The sequence below is a fragment of the Lissotriton vulgaris genome, chromosome 11 (assembly GCF_964263255.1).
Source record: "Lissotriton vulgaris chromosome 11, aLisVul1.2, whole genome shotgun sequence".
Lineage (NCBI taxonomy): Eukaryota > Metazoa > Chordata > Amphibia > Caudata > Salamandridae > Lissotriton > Lissotriton vulgaris.
In genome coordinates, this window is record NC_141699.1 from 280,170,434 (window position 1) to 280,186,772 (window position 16,339).

A 16,339-nucleotide genomic window follows, 5' to 3' on the forward strand; every position below is an offset into this window, starting at 1 on the left:
GTTGTAAAGTAGTCCCTCATGTAGTTCAATGAAAGCACTTAAGTAACAACAAACAACATTAGGTGAGGGAAAACGTCTGAGCTAAGCCCAGAAATGATTGACGAAGTCTCAAGTCAATGGCTCAAGCCAGCTGGTCGAAGAAAGCCAGTGACTGAAAAGGGTGGACCCAAAGCCCATTCCTTTTGTATATTGTTAACAAAAGGTCTATTTGATACCTCTGCTGTCACAAACCAGACCCAAAAAGAATTTTGTGTTGGACACCCCTTTTTATAACATATTTGTTACTTTGCATTGGGATGGTGCTTTTCTTCCAAAAGTGGGTGAACCTGAGGCTTCTCCCCCTACAGCACACAAGAGGTTTATTTCTATTTTCATAAAACACCAGGGGTCTGCAAGTTCAAATTTGATGCTTGCTTGGTAAATCGTACAATTAACCTTCTACAGATGGATCTGAGTGAAACAAAACTCATGACGATGAAATTTGCCAGAGGCAATAACAAACTTATATTATCTTGGATTATCATGCCAAAAATATGTATGTAAAAAAGATGAGTCGCCTTGTAGAGGTTGTTGCCCCTTCCTGTAGCTGCAAGTCTGGAATGGAACCATTTATAGAGGGTTGTTTTCCAAATCAATAATTAGAACATATACATGAAATATGATGCCACAGCTCCCGTTAGGTGCTAAAACCTCGTCTGGGACAAATGACTCTCCGTCTCATCTATAGTAGGAAAGCTTTAGTGATCTTTCTGGGGTCCCTCCAAACTGCAAGGAAGTGTCAATTTATACAAAGTTAGGATTAACCAATAAAAAGGATCAGACTTGTTATAATTGAAAAAGTGGCTTCCTATGTGACTCTTCTTGCTCTTTGCCTTTCATTCCATTAACCATGTCTTCAACTCTAACAAGTGAAGCATTTACACAATGAGTTACAGGGCAGAACTGAATGTGGTGCTTTTTAAATATTATTCTGCAAATTTATTTAAACAATTAAACAATTCTAAAGGAATCGACATAGTGAAATAAATAAACAAGCATTCGCAATGCAATAGGTCTCGCATTTACGCAAGTTTAAGCTATTGGCATTGTAAATGACAATGCCTTTTATTTCTGTTTTTGAGATATAAATAAAAGGCATTGACATTTACAATGCCAATAGCTTAAACTTGTGTAAATGTGAGACCTTTGCATTGCAAATGCTTGTTTTAGCTCTATGTGGGTGAAATTTGGAGAGACTTCAATTACATTAAACAGGTTCCCAAAAAAACATTTTTACTTTGCCCAAAACGAACAACAAAATTACTTTTGAAGGCAGCACCGGGAACAATAAACCAATGGCTGTACAGGAGTTTCAGCAATAAAAAATAATCGAAAAAAATTAATGCAAGTCACCAAAGGGAAAACAAAAAAAAGCTAATTATTTTTAACAAAACCCTGCAACACAAAAAAAAAGAATATTTGTAATGTCCAGAGTTAAGCGTCACAAAATTTTGACATCTTTAAATTTCCCACGGATTACAACTACATTCATGAGAAAACCATATTTTTTTCAAAAACGCTTCCTCAATGACCTTTTCTCCACAACATGCTGTAGAAGAAACACCTTCTGTCTCTCTCGTACCGTTTTTCTGCACCTCACACCCTCTGAAAAGAGAGACGAGGGGACAGACAAGTGACATGCATGCACCACGAGACTAAGGGCCAAACTGCTAAAACGTTCCCAAAAAATTTACATTTCATCCTACCGATCGAAACATGTTTTATATGGGTACTGCTTGGAAGGGGCAAATGTTGGCTCAAATGCCAACGCACGAGGGGAAAGTTTATTTTGTCTGTACCAGTACATTCAGCGACATCTGGAGTTAGTTGGTGAACCCTAGAGTGTCTCCCGGGTCAGCCCTTGACATTGTGTGTGTCCCTGGGTAAAAAACAGGCCTCTCTGCAGTCCTCAGAAAAGTTTCTGCATGTGGTCTGGAGTTTTAAACCCTTCTATCACCCTCTTTAAAAAACATGTGAGCCGTTCTCGCCCAAAAAATTATCTCCAGAGACGGATAGTTTAGAAACGGAAACGTGTCTCCAGGAAACATGGGGACCACAATGGGCGAAAACATTTGCCTGCAATTGAGACACAGTAATTAAAAAAACAAGTCAGGACTATTTTCTTTGTCAATGGTTGTTAGATGCATACGATAAATAACCAGTAACTACGGCTTGTATATAAGAAAAAGCTTCCACTTAAAGCCCTGGTGACGCCACGACAATAGTGCTGCTCCTCAGTTTCTAAAAGAGAAGGGAAACCCAGAGAAAAAATGACTCTCTTAAGGATTTACCTGCCCCTACAAGCTCACCTGGCATGACGTCATACCGTAACTTCTCCACTAGTGCAGTGTGAGCATGCACACATCTACGTGCCTGCTATCACTGCAGTCCGGAGAAAAAACGACCCGCCTGTGCCAGGGCACAAAACAGAGCTCGATACTGACCCCCTTTCTCTATCTCTCTTGCCCCTTTCAGCACCTCTGTTGCTCCTTTCTGCACTTCTCTTGCTTATTTCTGCACCCTTCTTGCCTCTTTCTGTACCCCTCTTACCTCTTTGTGCACCTCTCCTTCCTCTTTCTGTACCCCCTTTAAAAAAACGCCGGTGCTCAGCACCGGTGAGACCCGGCCCACTTAAAGCCCTGCTAGTAAAATAACACTGTCTCTGGTGTGTGATTCCTGTTGGGATGGGTCAGTTTTAAAGTATTATTGAAGTACAACTAAAACATTAATAGCCAATAATTAGTACTTGAGTGCCAAACACAGACATATTGGCAGCATCACTGTATTTAAGAGTGACATGCCAAAGTGTAATCATAGTTTGGCATTAATCCGCATTTGCTCTTTGTTGGTAACTCTCAAGTGTAACACTGGAGGGGGAGTGTGGTCTGTATTGTGTGGTGTCAGCAGGTGAGCTGGAAGTACCTCTGAGTCTGTTCCTGGCCACTCAAATATACTGACGGGGGCACTCCGGATGACAAGAGAGGTGCACCTGATGGTGTGTTCACTAATTTAAACTAGAAAAAACAAACAAAAAATCACCGCTGCGGCCCAGGGGCAAAAGCAGGAAGTCAGGCATCCTTGCCCGTGACATGGGCGGGCCTGTGATGTGGCCGGAAGAGGCTGGTGGGGCTCGTTCACGCGGGGCTCCCATGAGGAAGGGAGAGCCCTGCGGTAGCGGTGAAAGTCTTCAGAAGTCCGAGAGGTGGGGTGTGTTTCTGCGGGGCTCCCGTATTATGAGGGAGCCCTGCAGAGCGTCGCATTGGAACCCCGAGCAGGCCGCCAAGAAGAGTCTCTGCACAGCAGCCCGGTGGGTGGGGCTGCATGCTGGCACTAGCGAGTGCCTATCCATCGGGGGCAAAGTTTAATTTTAATTATAGAACGTCTTGGCCATTTGGTGCGGGGTGAATAGAAAGTGAAAGTCCTGAGGACGGAAGGGAGACAGGAGATGTGAACGGCGTTAGAGGCGCGTGTACGATGCGCCACACCGGGTGAGCATGCAGGTTTCCTCTTGGCAGGGGAGGGGGGGCTTGGTCGTGCCAGGGAGCCAGTCTTAGAGGCGCGTGTACGGTGCGCATTGACGGGCCGTGGACCCCACGGCAGAAGAGAGAGGGAAAGTGAAAATTACTCCATGAGGCTTGCAAGGGAGACAGGAGATGGGCACAGCGCTTGAGTGTAGTGGTGAGACGCGCGTTCACCGATCCGATCCGACCTGCAGCCTGCCCATCTCCTGTCTCCCTTGAGAGCCCTTGAAAGCATAGTCGAAGGCTATAGGTCTCGCATTGCGACAGCGCGTCGCAGGTGCGAGACCTAAAAATTAACAATCTAGTGAGGATTATTTTTCCTCAAAAGGTGCTACTTTGAAGTCATGATTGAAAAAATAGCTTTAAGGTTTTATTAGTCTGAGTAGAATCAACATTATCAACAATTTCATTCATACCAGATTAAAGTTCAATTTTCTAGATTAGTTTTGATTAGGTTACACTAAAGTAACACATACATTCTCCCTCTGTGGCCACATAAAATAATGGCACAGGGAAGAAAAGAAGACGGCATCACTAAGTTTTAAGATCTGCAGTTTGTAAAATGCTATAGAGCCATATTGAAGGGTGGAGCAGGGGCAGTTTCATCAAGGGACACTACTGGGAATTATGGTGTATCCCTTGTTTAAATACATGTAAAAACCTGTCAGAAATGTTGCAGGGCATCTGTGCTAAGTTTTGTGACTTGATTCCAGTAGTTTCCTCCTTGCTATCTTGGGGTGCAGCTGACCATACCTTGGGGGAGATACTGAGGCATACTTACCAATATCCGAGATACTGCCAAGAGAAGATGGTATCTCCTCAATGTCAGATAGGAGATCTGAAAAGTAATCATACAGTAGGATGAGCCAAGATTAAATGAATTGTGACACAAAGAAGCCAAAGATAAGGGAAGACAAGGAGGCAGAGACTTGACTTTGTGGGCAAGAACAGGAACAAAGGAATAGATGCAGGGTGTGGGTAAACAGGAGGAAAGGTTGCGCCCATCAAATTACTTATCTGAAGAAATACGGCATCACTTTCAAACTGTTGTAAGCTTGGGCCTAATACTGCCTTTAAATTTAGTTCTGTCTGTGGCAAATCATTTTGAAGGTAAAATCTAGAGCTCTTGTATCATCTAATTTTAGCTGTACTCAAAGGGACTTTACATATAACCTAAGGAGCTTCTGCAATTCCCAAGCATCAGACCCCATCAGGGCCCAAAGGTCTAACAAAGGAACACAGGTGTTTCAAAAACGTCATCATCATCTAATCTCTAAGTCAATGCTGGCTTCCTCACCATCACCCCTTTCACATTTTACCAGAGAAACATACAACGGTACAGCACCATGAGATTCATTGTCCACCCAGAGGTCCCCTCACCATCTGAAATAAGGCCTGTTCAAAATTCCAAACCTTCAACACTCCTTAGTACACAGTGATGAGGAAGTCTTATTCCATATGAGCCAATACTCACTTAAGCTCCCATTTGATTTTACGGCATGTCTTGACCTTACTCACTTGACTAGTTTTCTATGCAAACAAGTCCCCTGGCATCATGTGTTGACCAAGGCACTCAGATTCTGCATTTACCTTGTTTTGTGTGTGACCAGAGGTGACTTTAGTTTGCTCTCTTGTTTTTTGCTTTAATCACAGATCCATAACATTGTAACTAATGTGGTTTGATGTGCAAAGGTCCAACATAAACCATATTACGTTCCACATTTGGTGCCGGACTGTGGCATTTGGACCTTCAGTATCTGGGCCAGAGTATCCAGAACTTAAATCTACAACGTTCACACCTCCTACACTTACCCGATTCTTCTTGAATGCTGCTTGACAGTCTTTGGCTCTGCCTCTTTTTGTAGATCCAAGTTGAGATAACAACCAAGAAGACATAGAAGATGTATAGGCCGAGGTAACCTAGGGATGGGGCAGAGATGCATGTATTATAAGGGCACTGTATGCACCCAGAGGCCTTCATCAGAAGCTATCTGTAACAGACCAGGTAATGGCCCATTTTAACCTGTTAATAATAGAATGGTTCCTACAAAAACATGTTTTTTATGGATTAGATAGATGCTGTAAATAAGACATTTAATAAAGAGAGGTCACATGCTTGGTCCTTATCAAAGAGATATTTAAGGGGCTATGCACAACCTTCTAGTGTTGGGAACACAAAAGACCTAAACTCAGACTCATTAATGGTGACTCAATAATGGTGAAAAAACCTACAAGAGTCTCTATGAAGTCCATAAAAACTGGTATTGAAAGAAATCCCTCAAGGAGCAATTAAATAAACACAATACGCTGATGCAAATGTCTATTAGTTATTGGGCTTCCATGCCATTAACAAACGTACAGACATTGCAATGTTAAGAATCTAATATAACATAATAATATAAGAAGGAGCAAGATTATACATACCTTTAATTGTGAATCGAGAATGGCACCTATGCAGAGCCAGTACTCCAAGAGCAACTCAGTGCTCACACAATGTGGTTTTGAATGAATCACAAACTATTCTGAGTGAGTAAGCATTATTGATGAAACAAGAAGGGCTCACATTGACCAGTCACTGATAAGACAGGAAAAGGTTTGTAGACAGGGGCATTAATGATCAGAAAAGGACCTTGTAAGGCCTGCTCATAAGTAACATGTGGGGAGGAAATGATTCTCCACGTAATCACAACAGAATGGAGAGGCTACTGATCCAAGCAGCAATGTGTTTGAGCAGAAGGACCAAGTATGCAATTTCAATTGCCTGTTTTTTAGTGCACTGTGATAAGTCAAACTATGCATGATGTAAGAATGCTGCCTTATCAAGATAAGTATGGAGTCCGGTATGCCCAACTTAAGCATGCAATAGCCGCTGCCAGACCGGAGGAGGGCGACATCCCCGAGAGCTCTCCCTTGGAGGACAGAGTACTGGACGGGCATATGCCGGATAGCGCCATCTCTCTGTCCTACAAGAAGCTGATTAATGTTCAGGTCGACCTCCTCCAGCGCTTGCGGGAGCAGTGGGTGGCTGATGGGCTGGAACTGGACGACGAGGACTGGCAGAGTGCTCTGTCCTCCCCTAAGGAGGTCGCCATCTCCTCGCGTCTGCGGTTAGTCCAGTTTAAAATCCTTCACCGGGTGTACGTCACCGGCCCCCGGCTTGTGCGTATGGGCTTCTCACCGGATGGCCTTTGTCGTCGTGGCTGCGGAGCCCCTGCTACTTTTCTGCATATATTGTGGGAGTGTCCCGTTATCGCCCCTTACTGGGAGAAGGTACATCGAGTGATGAGGGAGGTGACTGGAGTGGGGTTGGCTGCGGAGGCGCGTAGGTGCCTCCTCAATGTCTGGGAACCGAATGATTATAACACGGCACAGACCCGATGGGCTACACTGGGCAACATGGTCGCTAAACGGGACATAGCGCAGAAATGGGGATCCAACGTGGCCCCCCTGGTGGTACAATGGAAGGCCAACATGGATTGGTGTATGTTGCGTGAAAAGACTGTATACACTGCCAGGGGGCGGCCTCAGACATGGAATAAGGTGTGGGGTGCTTGGAACGCTTACAGAGGGGATTTGTGTCTGCCACCTGAACCGATGCCCCGAGATGAACGCCTATCACCGTAGACGTTGACAACGGCTATGCTACTCACGTTCTGATTCTCCTGTTCTTTCTTCTCTCCCCCCCCCTTTTTTCTATATCCTACTCAAGTTCTTTCTGAATCTTCTCTAGCCTCTGACGCCTCCTACTGACTCATAGTCATTTTTCCTTCCATTGCCTTTTCCGCGCCCTCGGGCGCTTCTGTTCACGTTTCTGTTTTGTAAATAAAATAAAAAACAACCTGCATTGTTCTGACATGAATCGCTTGGCACTATGCCCATTCTGAGATTTCGCTGCCTTGCCTCCGGGATGTTAGGCTGAATAGCTGTGTGCTTTACTACAATAAAGGTTTTAAAAATTTAAAAAAAAAAAAAAAAAGATAAGTATGGAGGGTTCATCTGTTCAGGTGAATATGGACATGTGGCTCATGAACATCCACACAGAGCTGGCAGCAGAGAGTAAAGAAGCAACCAGGCAGTACGTGGAAGACTAGGAAACATGAACCCAGGGTTTGACATGTACGGCACATATAAACAAAAATGGGAGCTAATGGACTGCAAATAGCTAGTCAGACACTGGAAGTCAGTTTCTAGCAGATTTCAGTTTCGGTGTGGTTTGTAGAGGTTTTAGATAAAGGGTGCAGAGTGGACTGGCAGTATTGGCACTCTGGAACACACTCAGTCTTACCCAATGACTCGCTTAGCTTGATCCGGCCGAGGTACAGAAGGAAGAATGTCAGGAAAATAGCCAGGATGTAGAAAATGATGTCTCTCAGAAAAGGCCTGGATGCTGCAGTAAATGGTTTAACTATGGCAATCCCACCGGCCACCACAGTGGTCACGAACACGCCGGCACCTACAGGCACAAGAATGTCATGAGAGTTTAACTACCAATCTCCAGAATACTCAAATCAAATGATAAACATTCTACAAACACTGGACTCACAACATCAAATATTCTACAACCAGGAGGCTATCTTCATGCATTATCCTCCCTGTGTGGTGACACAAGAAGTTCTGTTATCGCCTTGTGACCTATTCAACCCCTTCCACAACGGCTATTATCCCTTTCTGCACTCACTTATTCCAAATCTAACATAATTCATTATTTCCCATTCCCGTGGGTGATGGTAGAGTGAGAAGGGACTAGCAAACTGTGGATATATTCTGATCCCAAGATATATATGAATGCCTTGCTGCTGTAGCCAAGTCCTGTGAATGTCTATCAACACTAATTCTCTATGGGTTCTAGAGTAGCTTGCTACTTGCCAAAATAGCACTTCAACACCCCATCAGGGGCCCCAACCGCTATATAAATGCAACTCTTTTTCCCTCCGCTATCCTTCTCAATCCAAGTAACTGACCAACCCATCCACCGTTCAAATTATTTTCATATTTCACTATACTAATTCAACACTAATCCATTATGGGTTCCGGAGTAGCATGCTACTCGCTGAAAAAGCGCTTCAACGCCTCGTCAGGGGTAGTAAGCACTATATAAATGCAATCACAATACAATACAAAAATAACTTACCAAAGAGCGCTCCAATGGCAAGTCCAGCAGTCCTGGGGTCTGAGAAGGCCACTACAGCACTAAAGACATCAGGAGCACCATTGCCAAAGGCAAGAAATGTGACACCATGAGGAGCATTAGGTCAAGGAAAGCAGAGGGTGTTATTTGGTTGAAGAGCACTACAAAGTGAACAAATTTGGGGTTCTGGGAAAGCTGAGTAAATCTTAGCAAAATACAATACAGTCAAAAAAGAATACAAATGCATGTCTCAAGTACTGGTGCAATCTCTGGTCCTCTCCAGACTGGACTACTGCAATTCTCTTCTTACTGGCCTCCCCAAATCCCACCTGTCCCCCCTGAAATCGGTCCTACACTCAGCAGCCCGTTTCATCTATGGGGCTAAAAGAAGCGACCACATCTCACTGCTGCTATCCTCCCTGCGTTGGCTTCCCATCGAGGCTAGAGCTATCTACAAGACTGCCTGTATCACCCACAAAGCCTTGCACTCCTCCTCTCCCCGCTACCTGTCGAATAAACTGAAACTCTCTGGAGGCTCTAGACCATCTCGGAATGCTGAAAATCTGCTGCTTGAACCCCCCACTTTCAAGAAGGAAAGATCGATGGCCCAATCCTTCTCAGGCAACGCAGTGAGAATCTGGAACTCGCTCCCGCCTCAGCTCCGGACTACCTCCTCCTCTCAGGCCTTCAAACAGGACCTTAAAGCTCTTCTCCTCCAAAGACACCTCCAAGTCTAACTCGCACCCTTGCCCTCGTTTGAAGGAAGACCTCCCATTGCTGGAAAGTCTATTGGCCAGGTTTATGGTACTTCCTCCCCAGTGTGTTCTGGTATTTTAAATGTCTAGTATTATCCCAATACCTGTGTATGGTACCCTTTTGGAACTTGCACACAACACTTTTGTTTTGTAACACACTGTTTGCTACCTCACACATTTTGTTTATCCTAGTTACTTGCACAAGTGCCTCCATTGCCTACGTAACGTTTGTTCTTGTGATGGAGTGTCTGCCTTTTATTGCAATTTTATATTTCTATTTGTATTTTGTACATTTTTGTAACTTGCACCAATTTCACTTTCTTTCTCCTGTAATGCACCGATTGCTACCTCATTTATTTTGGTTGCTCACTAGTGTCACTTTTGATCCATGTAACCTATTGTCTGCATTTGTATTTTGTTCCTGTATGTCATTTTTGGTCCTTTTGTGAAGCGCTCTGACACCTTCGGGTAAGGTCCGCGCTATATAAAATTGCATAAATAAATAAATAAATAAATAAATAAAGTAAGAGGGCAGACATGAGGCCAACAGTGGAATACTTCTCTCATCCAATATGGAAACACACCGCGGTTCTTGAAATTACTTACGGTCTTCTTTCTTTAACGATTCCAACAAGAAGCATTCTTTAAATAAACTCTATAGTTTATAAGGAGGACCTGAGAGCATCAAAAGGGAGACTGTGTGCGCTCTATACTTACTGTGAGATGGGTTACTGAGTCTGAGGTGGAAAGTTTAGCCTCCAAAACCCTCTTGACTTTAAGGAGAAGCTCAGTCAACCAGTGAAGGCTTAGCATGCGAGAGATGATGTGGAGGATGAGAAAAGATTCCGTAAAACATAACATGCTAATAAACATGACAAAGGTTAATATTCCACAAAACTATTAATTTTAGGACTTGCTCTTAAAATTAAAGTAACAGACCTTGAAAGTACAGTAAAAGTTTAAATGGAGAGGATGTGTCATTTACCCATTACAGTTGAAGTGATATTCAAGTGAGTAGGCTACGGTTGACTGTATTAAATCAATCTTGGGCGAGATTATAACATAATGGGCAACATTTCAGCACAACATATAGCACTGGCATAGTCCATGGAGGTATACAAAATATAACCAAGAAGTCTATGGCCAGCAAGAAGGGGGCGGGGGCACAAATACATACTGGTGAGGGGGTGGGAGGGAAACAAAGATCAGAGAGTGCAGTGGGTCTTTTATATATCCATCCCATGTATCAGTACTCCATTTAATTGATTTTACAAGCCAGCCAAAATCCCAAGAATAGTCTATATCTTCTATTACTTAGTAGTTCAGAGTCCTTTCTACCTCTTAGCCGTGTTTACAATAGGTCTGTATTGGGGACCCTGACATCATAGCAGGTAGGATCTTGCCTCGCCAGAGGGATGGAACCTTTATTTATAATGGCTGCAAAGCATGTTAGAGATCTAGTCTAGGTGAAAACGATGAGGCAGAATTGATCTATTTGGAACTCTCAATAGCTGTTGATATGGTTCACCATTCTACCCTTGGCTAGAGACTGACTGAGGTGAGAATTTAGGGCAGAGCCTATCCTTCCTAGAGGGCCATTCATTAACTTGCTTAAATCTCCCAGAGATCCAAGAGAGATGTGGTGCAATATGGGATTCTACAGGGTCTTACCAGTGCCTCATGATACTTAATATCTGTGTGCGCCACTCTCCTATCTTTAAGACCTTTTGAATGCAGATTATGTGTAGTTGATCACTCGGCTAGTCCGTCAGCATTCAGATTCCCCAGTAAACTATCTGCTATCCAGCAATGGAAGGGCCACAATTTGTTGAAGCACAATACCTACAAAGGGTGAGGTTCCACAATTGGTAATAGCAAGGCATTTGGGCAAGGCTCCCTAGTTAGTGAACTTCAGCGAGGCACAGACACCTGTACCCAACATAAAACCATTAGGAACCATTCTGGACTACAGGCTCTTACATGACAAGCAAATTAATGTTGTATCCAGATTCTATTTTTATGCCTCTTCAGAAAACCCTCATCATGCGCCCCAAGCAGTACCATGTTACTGAGAATGCTTCTTGTATACTTTCCAGATTGGATGACTGCCACAGCAAGTCCAATATTATACAATCCACACATTTTGCACATTCTGAGATGTTCGAAGGAATCTGTACTAGTTGGCCCCAGAGAAAAACATTTACCTCACATGTCTGTGCCTAGTGTTCTGATGGGGTTTGCACTACTAAGATTGTGCGCTTGGGGAGAGGTGCGCTACTGATCATCAAGGGCACAACCGGAATAATCACACTCGCACTCAGGGTCGTAGTCGGAAGTGCCGCCCACTTGCGAACGGCTTCCTTTTATTACCTCCCGGCAGGCCACTTCTGGCCTGCAGATGTGTGAATGTGTGAGGGTGCAGTGTGCGTAAGAACTAGAACGGAGACCATTACATCCCTATCCAACTATAACCTTTTCGAAAACAGTTCCCAATAATAGTTCAAAAATGTGACGACCCTGACCCGCTGCAGGCGTATCATGGCTGTTGCTTGCGTGTCCCTTGTTTGAAGAGTTAGGATCCCAGAAAACAGGCGTAGTCCCTGAGTCTTTGACTTGGTAGCGGATTTGGCCGCAATCCATAACTCTGCAAACGGCCTCCTCCACTTCGAGTACTTTGCCCCAGGCTGTTCGCCATGGCCTCACATGGTAGCGGATTCCCCGTTTCCTCTTCTTCTACTAGTTGTTCGGTTCCGGGTGTTTCGCTTCCGCACTCTGTGGCCACGTTCCCCTCACATTCTCCCTGATTCAAGATGGCGCCCTCTCCTTTGGTTGGTGTGACCTTTTTGAACCACGAGGTGTTCCGCGACACCTCTTCCTCTCCTTTCCGTGCCGTCACCATGGTTCCTTTGGTGGAGGTGACAGTCCAGGTACCTGGCTCGAAACGTGTTTGGAAATTTCCTCCTGGCCGTCTGTTCCTCAGGATGACCGACGTTCCCGGCTCCATCCGGCTGGGTCTTGCCCTCCGTGTGCTGCTTGCTCGCTGGTTGCCCTGTTTTCGTCTTTCTTGGGTGCTTTCCACAGAAACCGGGGTTGGTGTCCACTCTGGGTTGTTGGGGAGGAGGTCTCTTCGGAGCCCTGGAACATGAGGCTCCATGGACTTTTCTGGGTGGTGCAATGAGGGGTGCTTCGATATTCACGCAGGAATTCGTGCAGTCTATGTTCTGGATCTGCTTGCTCCACCATGGCTATGCGGAAGGTCTTGTTGAGCATGCGCATGAACCTTTCTACGTCCCCATTTGCTTGGGGCCATTGGGGAGTGATGCAGCGGTGATGAATCCCCCTTCTCTGAAGGAACACGGCAAAATCATTTCCTTGGAATGGGGGTCCGTTGTCGCTTTGCAATACCTGTGGGTACCCGAACATTGCGAAGATCTTTTCCAGTCCTGGTCCCACGTGGCTGAAGGCTGTGGACGCCACTATCTCCACGACCGGATATTTCGATTGGGCATCAATAACTACTAGGGTGTGTCCATCTCCGGGGAAACTTCCAAAATCGACGCTTACTTTGGTCCAAAGTTCCATGCATGCCTCTTCAGTGATGACGGGCTGGGGCTTGTCTGGGTCACTTGTCAGTTGGCATGGCATGCAGCCCCACACATGTTCTTTGACCATTTCGTCTAGGTCCAAGAACCACATCTTTTCCCTTATCCTTGTTTTCATCTTGGTGATCCCCTGGTGTCCACCATGGGCAAGTTGTATTGCTCGATGTCGCAGAGCCTGTGGGATGACTAGTCGGGATCCTCGCAGTAGTATGTTTTCTTCAGTGGCGCTTAATTCATGTCGGATCCGCCACACTTTCGTGAGTGCTTCTTTGTCCTCCGCATTTCAGGAGTTGGTGTGTCTAAGGTATTCCGCCCAGGATCCTTCCTGAACCGCTCTCAATGTTCGGGCATACACGGTGTCGGTGGTGGCAGCTTCTATGATATCCTCTAGGCTCATGTTTTGAGGGCACGATGTTAGTGCTACCCACTGGGCAAATTCGGCACAGTCCCCATCTTCTCCCGTCTGGCTTGGTTCCCCTGGGTGGCAGAATAGAAAATCCGCAGGGTTTTTGGCACCCGGTCTGTAGACTACCTCCATTTCGTATGGTTGTAGTTGTATCACCCATCTCTCAATCCCGGGGGGGGGGGGGGGGGGGGGGGGGGGTGCCGTCCCCTTGAAGAGGGATACCAGTGGTTGGTGGTCGGTGACCATGACAAAGGGGTGTCCTCAAATATAGATGGAAGTGGCTGCATGCCCACTTGATAGCGAGTGCTTCCCTCAATCTGTGCATACCTTGCCTCCGTTGGGGTGAGCGCTTTACTGGCAAAGGCCAGTGCGGTCCATTGTCCTGGTTCTTGTTCCTGTGTTAGTACCGCTCCCAGCCCTACAGGACTGGCATCAACTAACACTTCCGTTCGTCTGTCTGGGTCAAAATAGGCCAAGGTGGCTTTCTCCAGCAGTGCATCTTTGATTCCTTGGAACGCCGCGTCTTCCTTTGTTCCCCATCGCCAGGCTGCTTCTGCTTTGGTTAGTGCCCGTAGTGGTTCGCTCCAGGTGGCCAAACCAGGAATGAACCGGCCGCAGTATGTGGCCATCCCTAGGAAGCTTCGTATTTCCGTCGGGGATTTCGTGCTGGGGTGTCTTTGATGGCTCGGAACTTTCTGGGGTCCACCTGTATGCCCTCTTGACTGAAGACATACCCAAAGAATTCGATTGTGGGCTGGAAGAACTGACACTTCTCTCTGTGGAGTGTCGCACCATGGGCACTCAGTCGTCTTAAAGTGTCTCGGAGATGTTTGTGATGTTCTGTCGCCGTCTTGGAGTGTATCAGAATGTCATCGCTGACATTGATGACACCTGGTAGGCCAGAGAGTAGTTCCCTAATGGTGTTCTGGAACACCTCCGCTGCAGACGATATGCCGAAGTTTAGCCTCTTGTAGCGTCGCAGTCCCAAGTGTGTGCTAAAAGTGGTGATGAAACGACTCTCCTCTGCAAGGGGTAGTTGGTGGTATCCTGCGTTTAGGTCAATTTTGGAGAACCATTTTGAGCCGTTTACATCTGCAATAATATCGTCCATCGTGGGTGTCAGATGGCGTCTCCTTCGAATGGCCTTATTCGGGAGGCGCATATCAATGCACAAACGGATTGCTCCCGGTTGTCAGGGTTTCTCAACTATTACCATTGGGGACACCCACGGGGTGGGCCCCGATACCTTCTCGATGACGCCCTGGCTCTCCAGTTTTTCGAGGTCCTTTTCCACCATGGGTCTCAAATGGAAAGGGATGCGACGGTGTCGCAGTGAGACAGGGGTTACCGTTTTATCAATATGCAGTCTCACCGGCTCGCATTTGATGCAACCTTGCCCTTTAAAGAGTTTGGGGAATTGATCCAGCAATTCGTCCACTTGATGGGATCGGATCCTATTGGCGAAGGCTATCAGCCTTAAATCTTCGGCTGTGTGGCTACTTAGCAGTGTGTCAGCCTCTCTGTCGATTATGTGTATGGTGGCCATCACCTCCAGGTCATCCGCCTTTATTGGTACCGTGATTTTTCCTTTGAGGGGTAGTGGGGTATCTGCTCCGTAGGCGAAGATGAGAGTTTTGGAAGGAGTTATCGGCGGGCGGGGCCGTAGCTTTTTGAACTGTGGCAGGCCCATGACATTTACCGTGGCTCCGGTGTCGATCACCGCTTTGACTTAGTTTCCTCCCATCTGGACGACGCATGTGGGCTGCGGCCGTCTGCGCCGCTTCAGTTCCCTTGCAAACGAAATAATGTGCACTTCTTCGTCCTCCGAATCCGATGATTCATCTACAGTCGGCAGATATCTCCCAGGATCGTGGTGGGCTCCTCCCGGAGTTGGTGGATCACCCACGGACAGCTGTCGTACTGCCTTGGTCACCGACTGTGGTTTTCTTGAGGGTTTAGCGTGGTTGCGTCACCGACACACTGATGCGAAATGGTTTGGGATTCCACAGTGTGTGCATGTCTTTCCCTGGGCCAGGCAGTCTTTGGCAGCATGAGGCTCATGCCCACAGTATCCACACTTCGTTCGGGAATTCTCCCTCCGGGTCTCCTTGGAGTAGCGACCCCGGGTCTGCACCTTAACTGCGTCCACTCGTTCCATTTTTACAGTGACATTCGTCTTCCCGGGAGGTTTATTCAGTGCTTGATCTATCGCAGTGGCTCTGATAGCTGACAGGTCGTGCGACATGGCTAGGATTCGGATGTCCTCTAGCGTGATCCCGGGCTTCCTTAGGATTAGTCCTCGCAGTGTCTGGTCTCTACAGCCTTGGATGATCTGTCTCCGTATAGCTTTAGGTTGATCTTCATCGGTACAGGTGCTGGCGAGATCCCTTACTCGGGCATAAAACCGATCCATGGATTCACCCTCTCGTTGCCTTGCTTGGCCCAGCTTGAAAACCTCAAAGTCTAGATTCAACTGTGAGTCAAAGTGACCGTTGAGTGCTCTTACCGCTGCGTCATAGTCTCCAGCAGCTCCGGTGTCAGGCAAGTGTTTGAACAGTTTGAATATTTCATCCCCCTCGTAGTGGAGTAGTAGAGATCTCTTGACTGTGTTGTCTGTTTCTCTTGAGACCACAAAGTAATTCTCCAGCCGCTCTAACCATATTTTCCACCGTGGCGATGCAGTGGACGGGTCTTCTAGTTCACTGAATGGTGGTAGGACCCCTGGCGCAGCATGCTGAAAAGGGATATTTATCTGGGCCGCGGGTGCGTCATTGTCCCCCATGGCTGGTGATGGTACTTTTTGTGTTTGCGGTTGTCAGTGCATGTTTGTCTCAATACCCCTCTGTTGTTGCCCTGATTATGTGTGCCAGTGCTTGTTTTGGCTTTCC

General features: G+C 46.2%; 1 protein-coding gene across 1 annotated transcript in view; it reads right to left on the reverse strand.

Moving 5' to 3' along the window:
* The window catches only part of SLC8B1 (solute carrier family 8 member B1), a 210,775-nt gene that overhangs the window by 52,207 nt on the left and 142,229 nt on the right, over positions 1-16,339 (reverse strand). Inside the window, exons 6-9 of the mRNA XM_086943252.1 lie at positions 8,692-8,796; positions 7,846-8,013; positions 5,373-5,480; positions 4,342-4,398 (exon numbers count right to left, since the gene is read on the reverse strand). Coding sequence (XP_086799378.1) covers positions 4,342-4,398; positions 5,373-5,480; positions 7,846-8,013; positions 8,692-8,796 — 438 coding nt within the window. The remainder of the gene's footprint in view (positions 1-4,341; positions 4,399-5,372; positions 5,481-7,845; positions 8,014-8,691; positions 8,797-16,339) is intronic.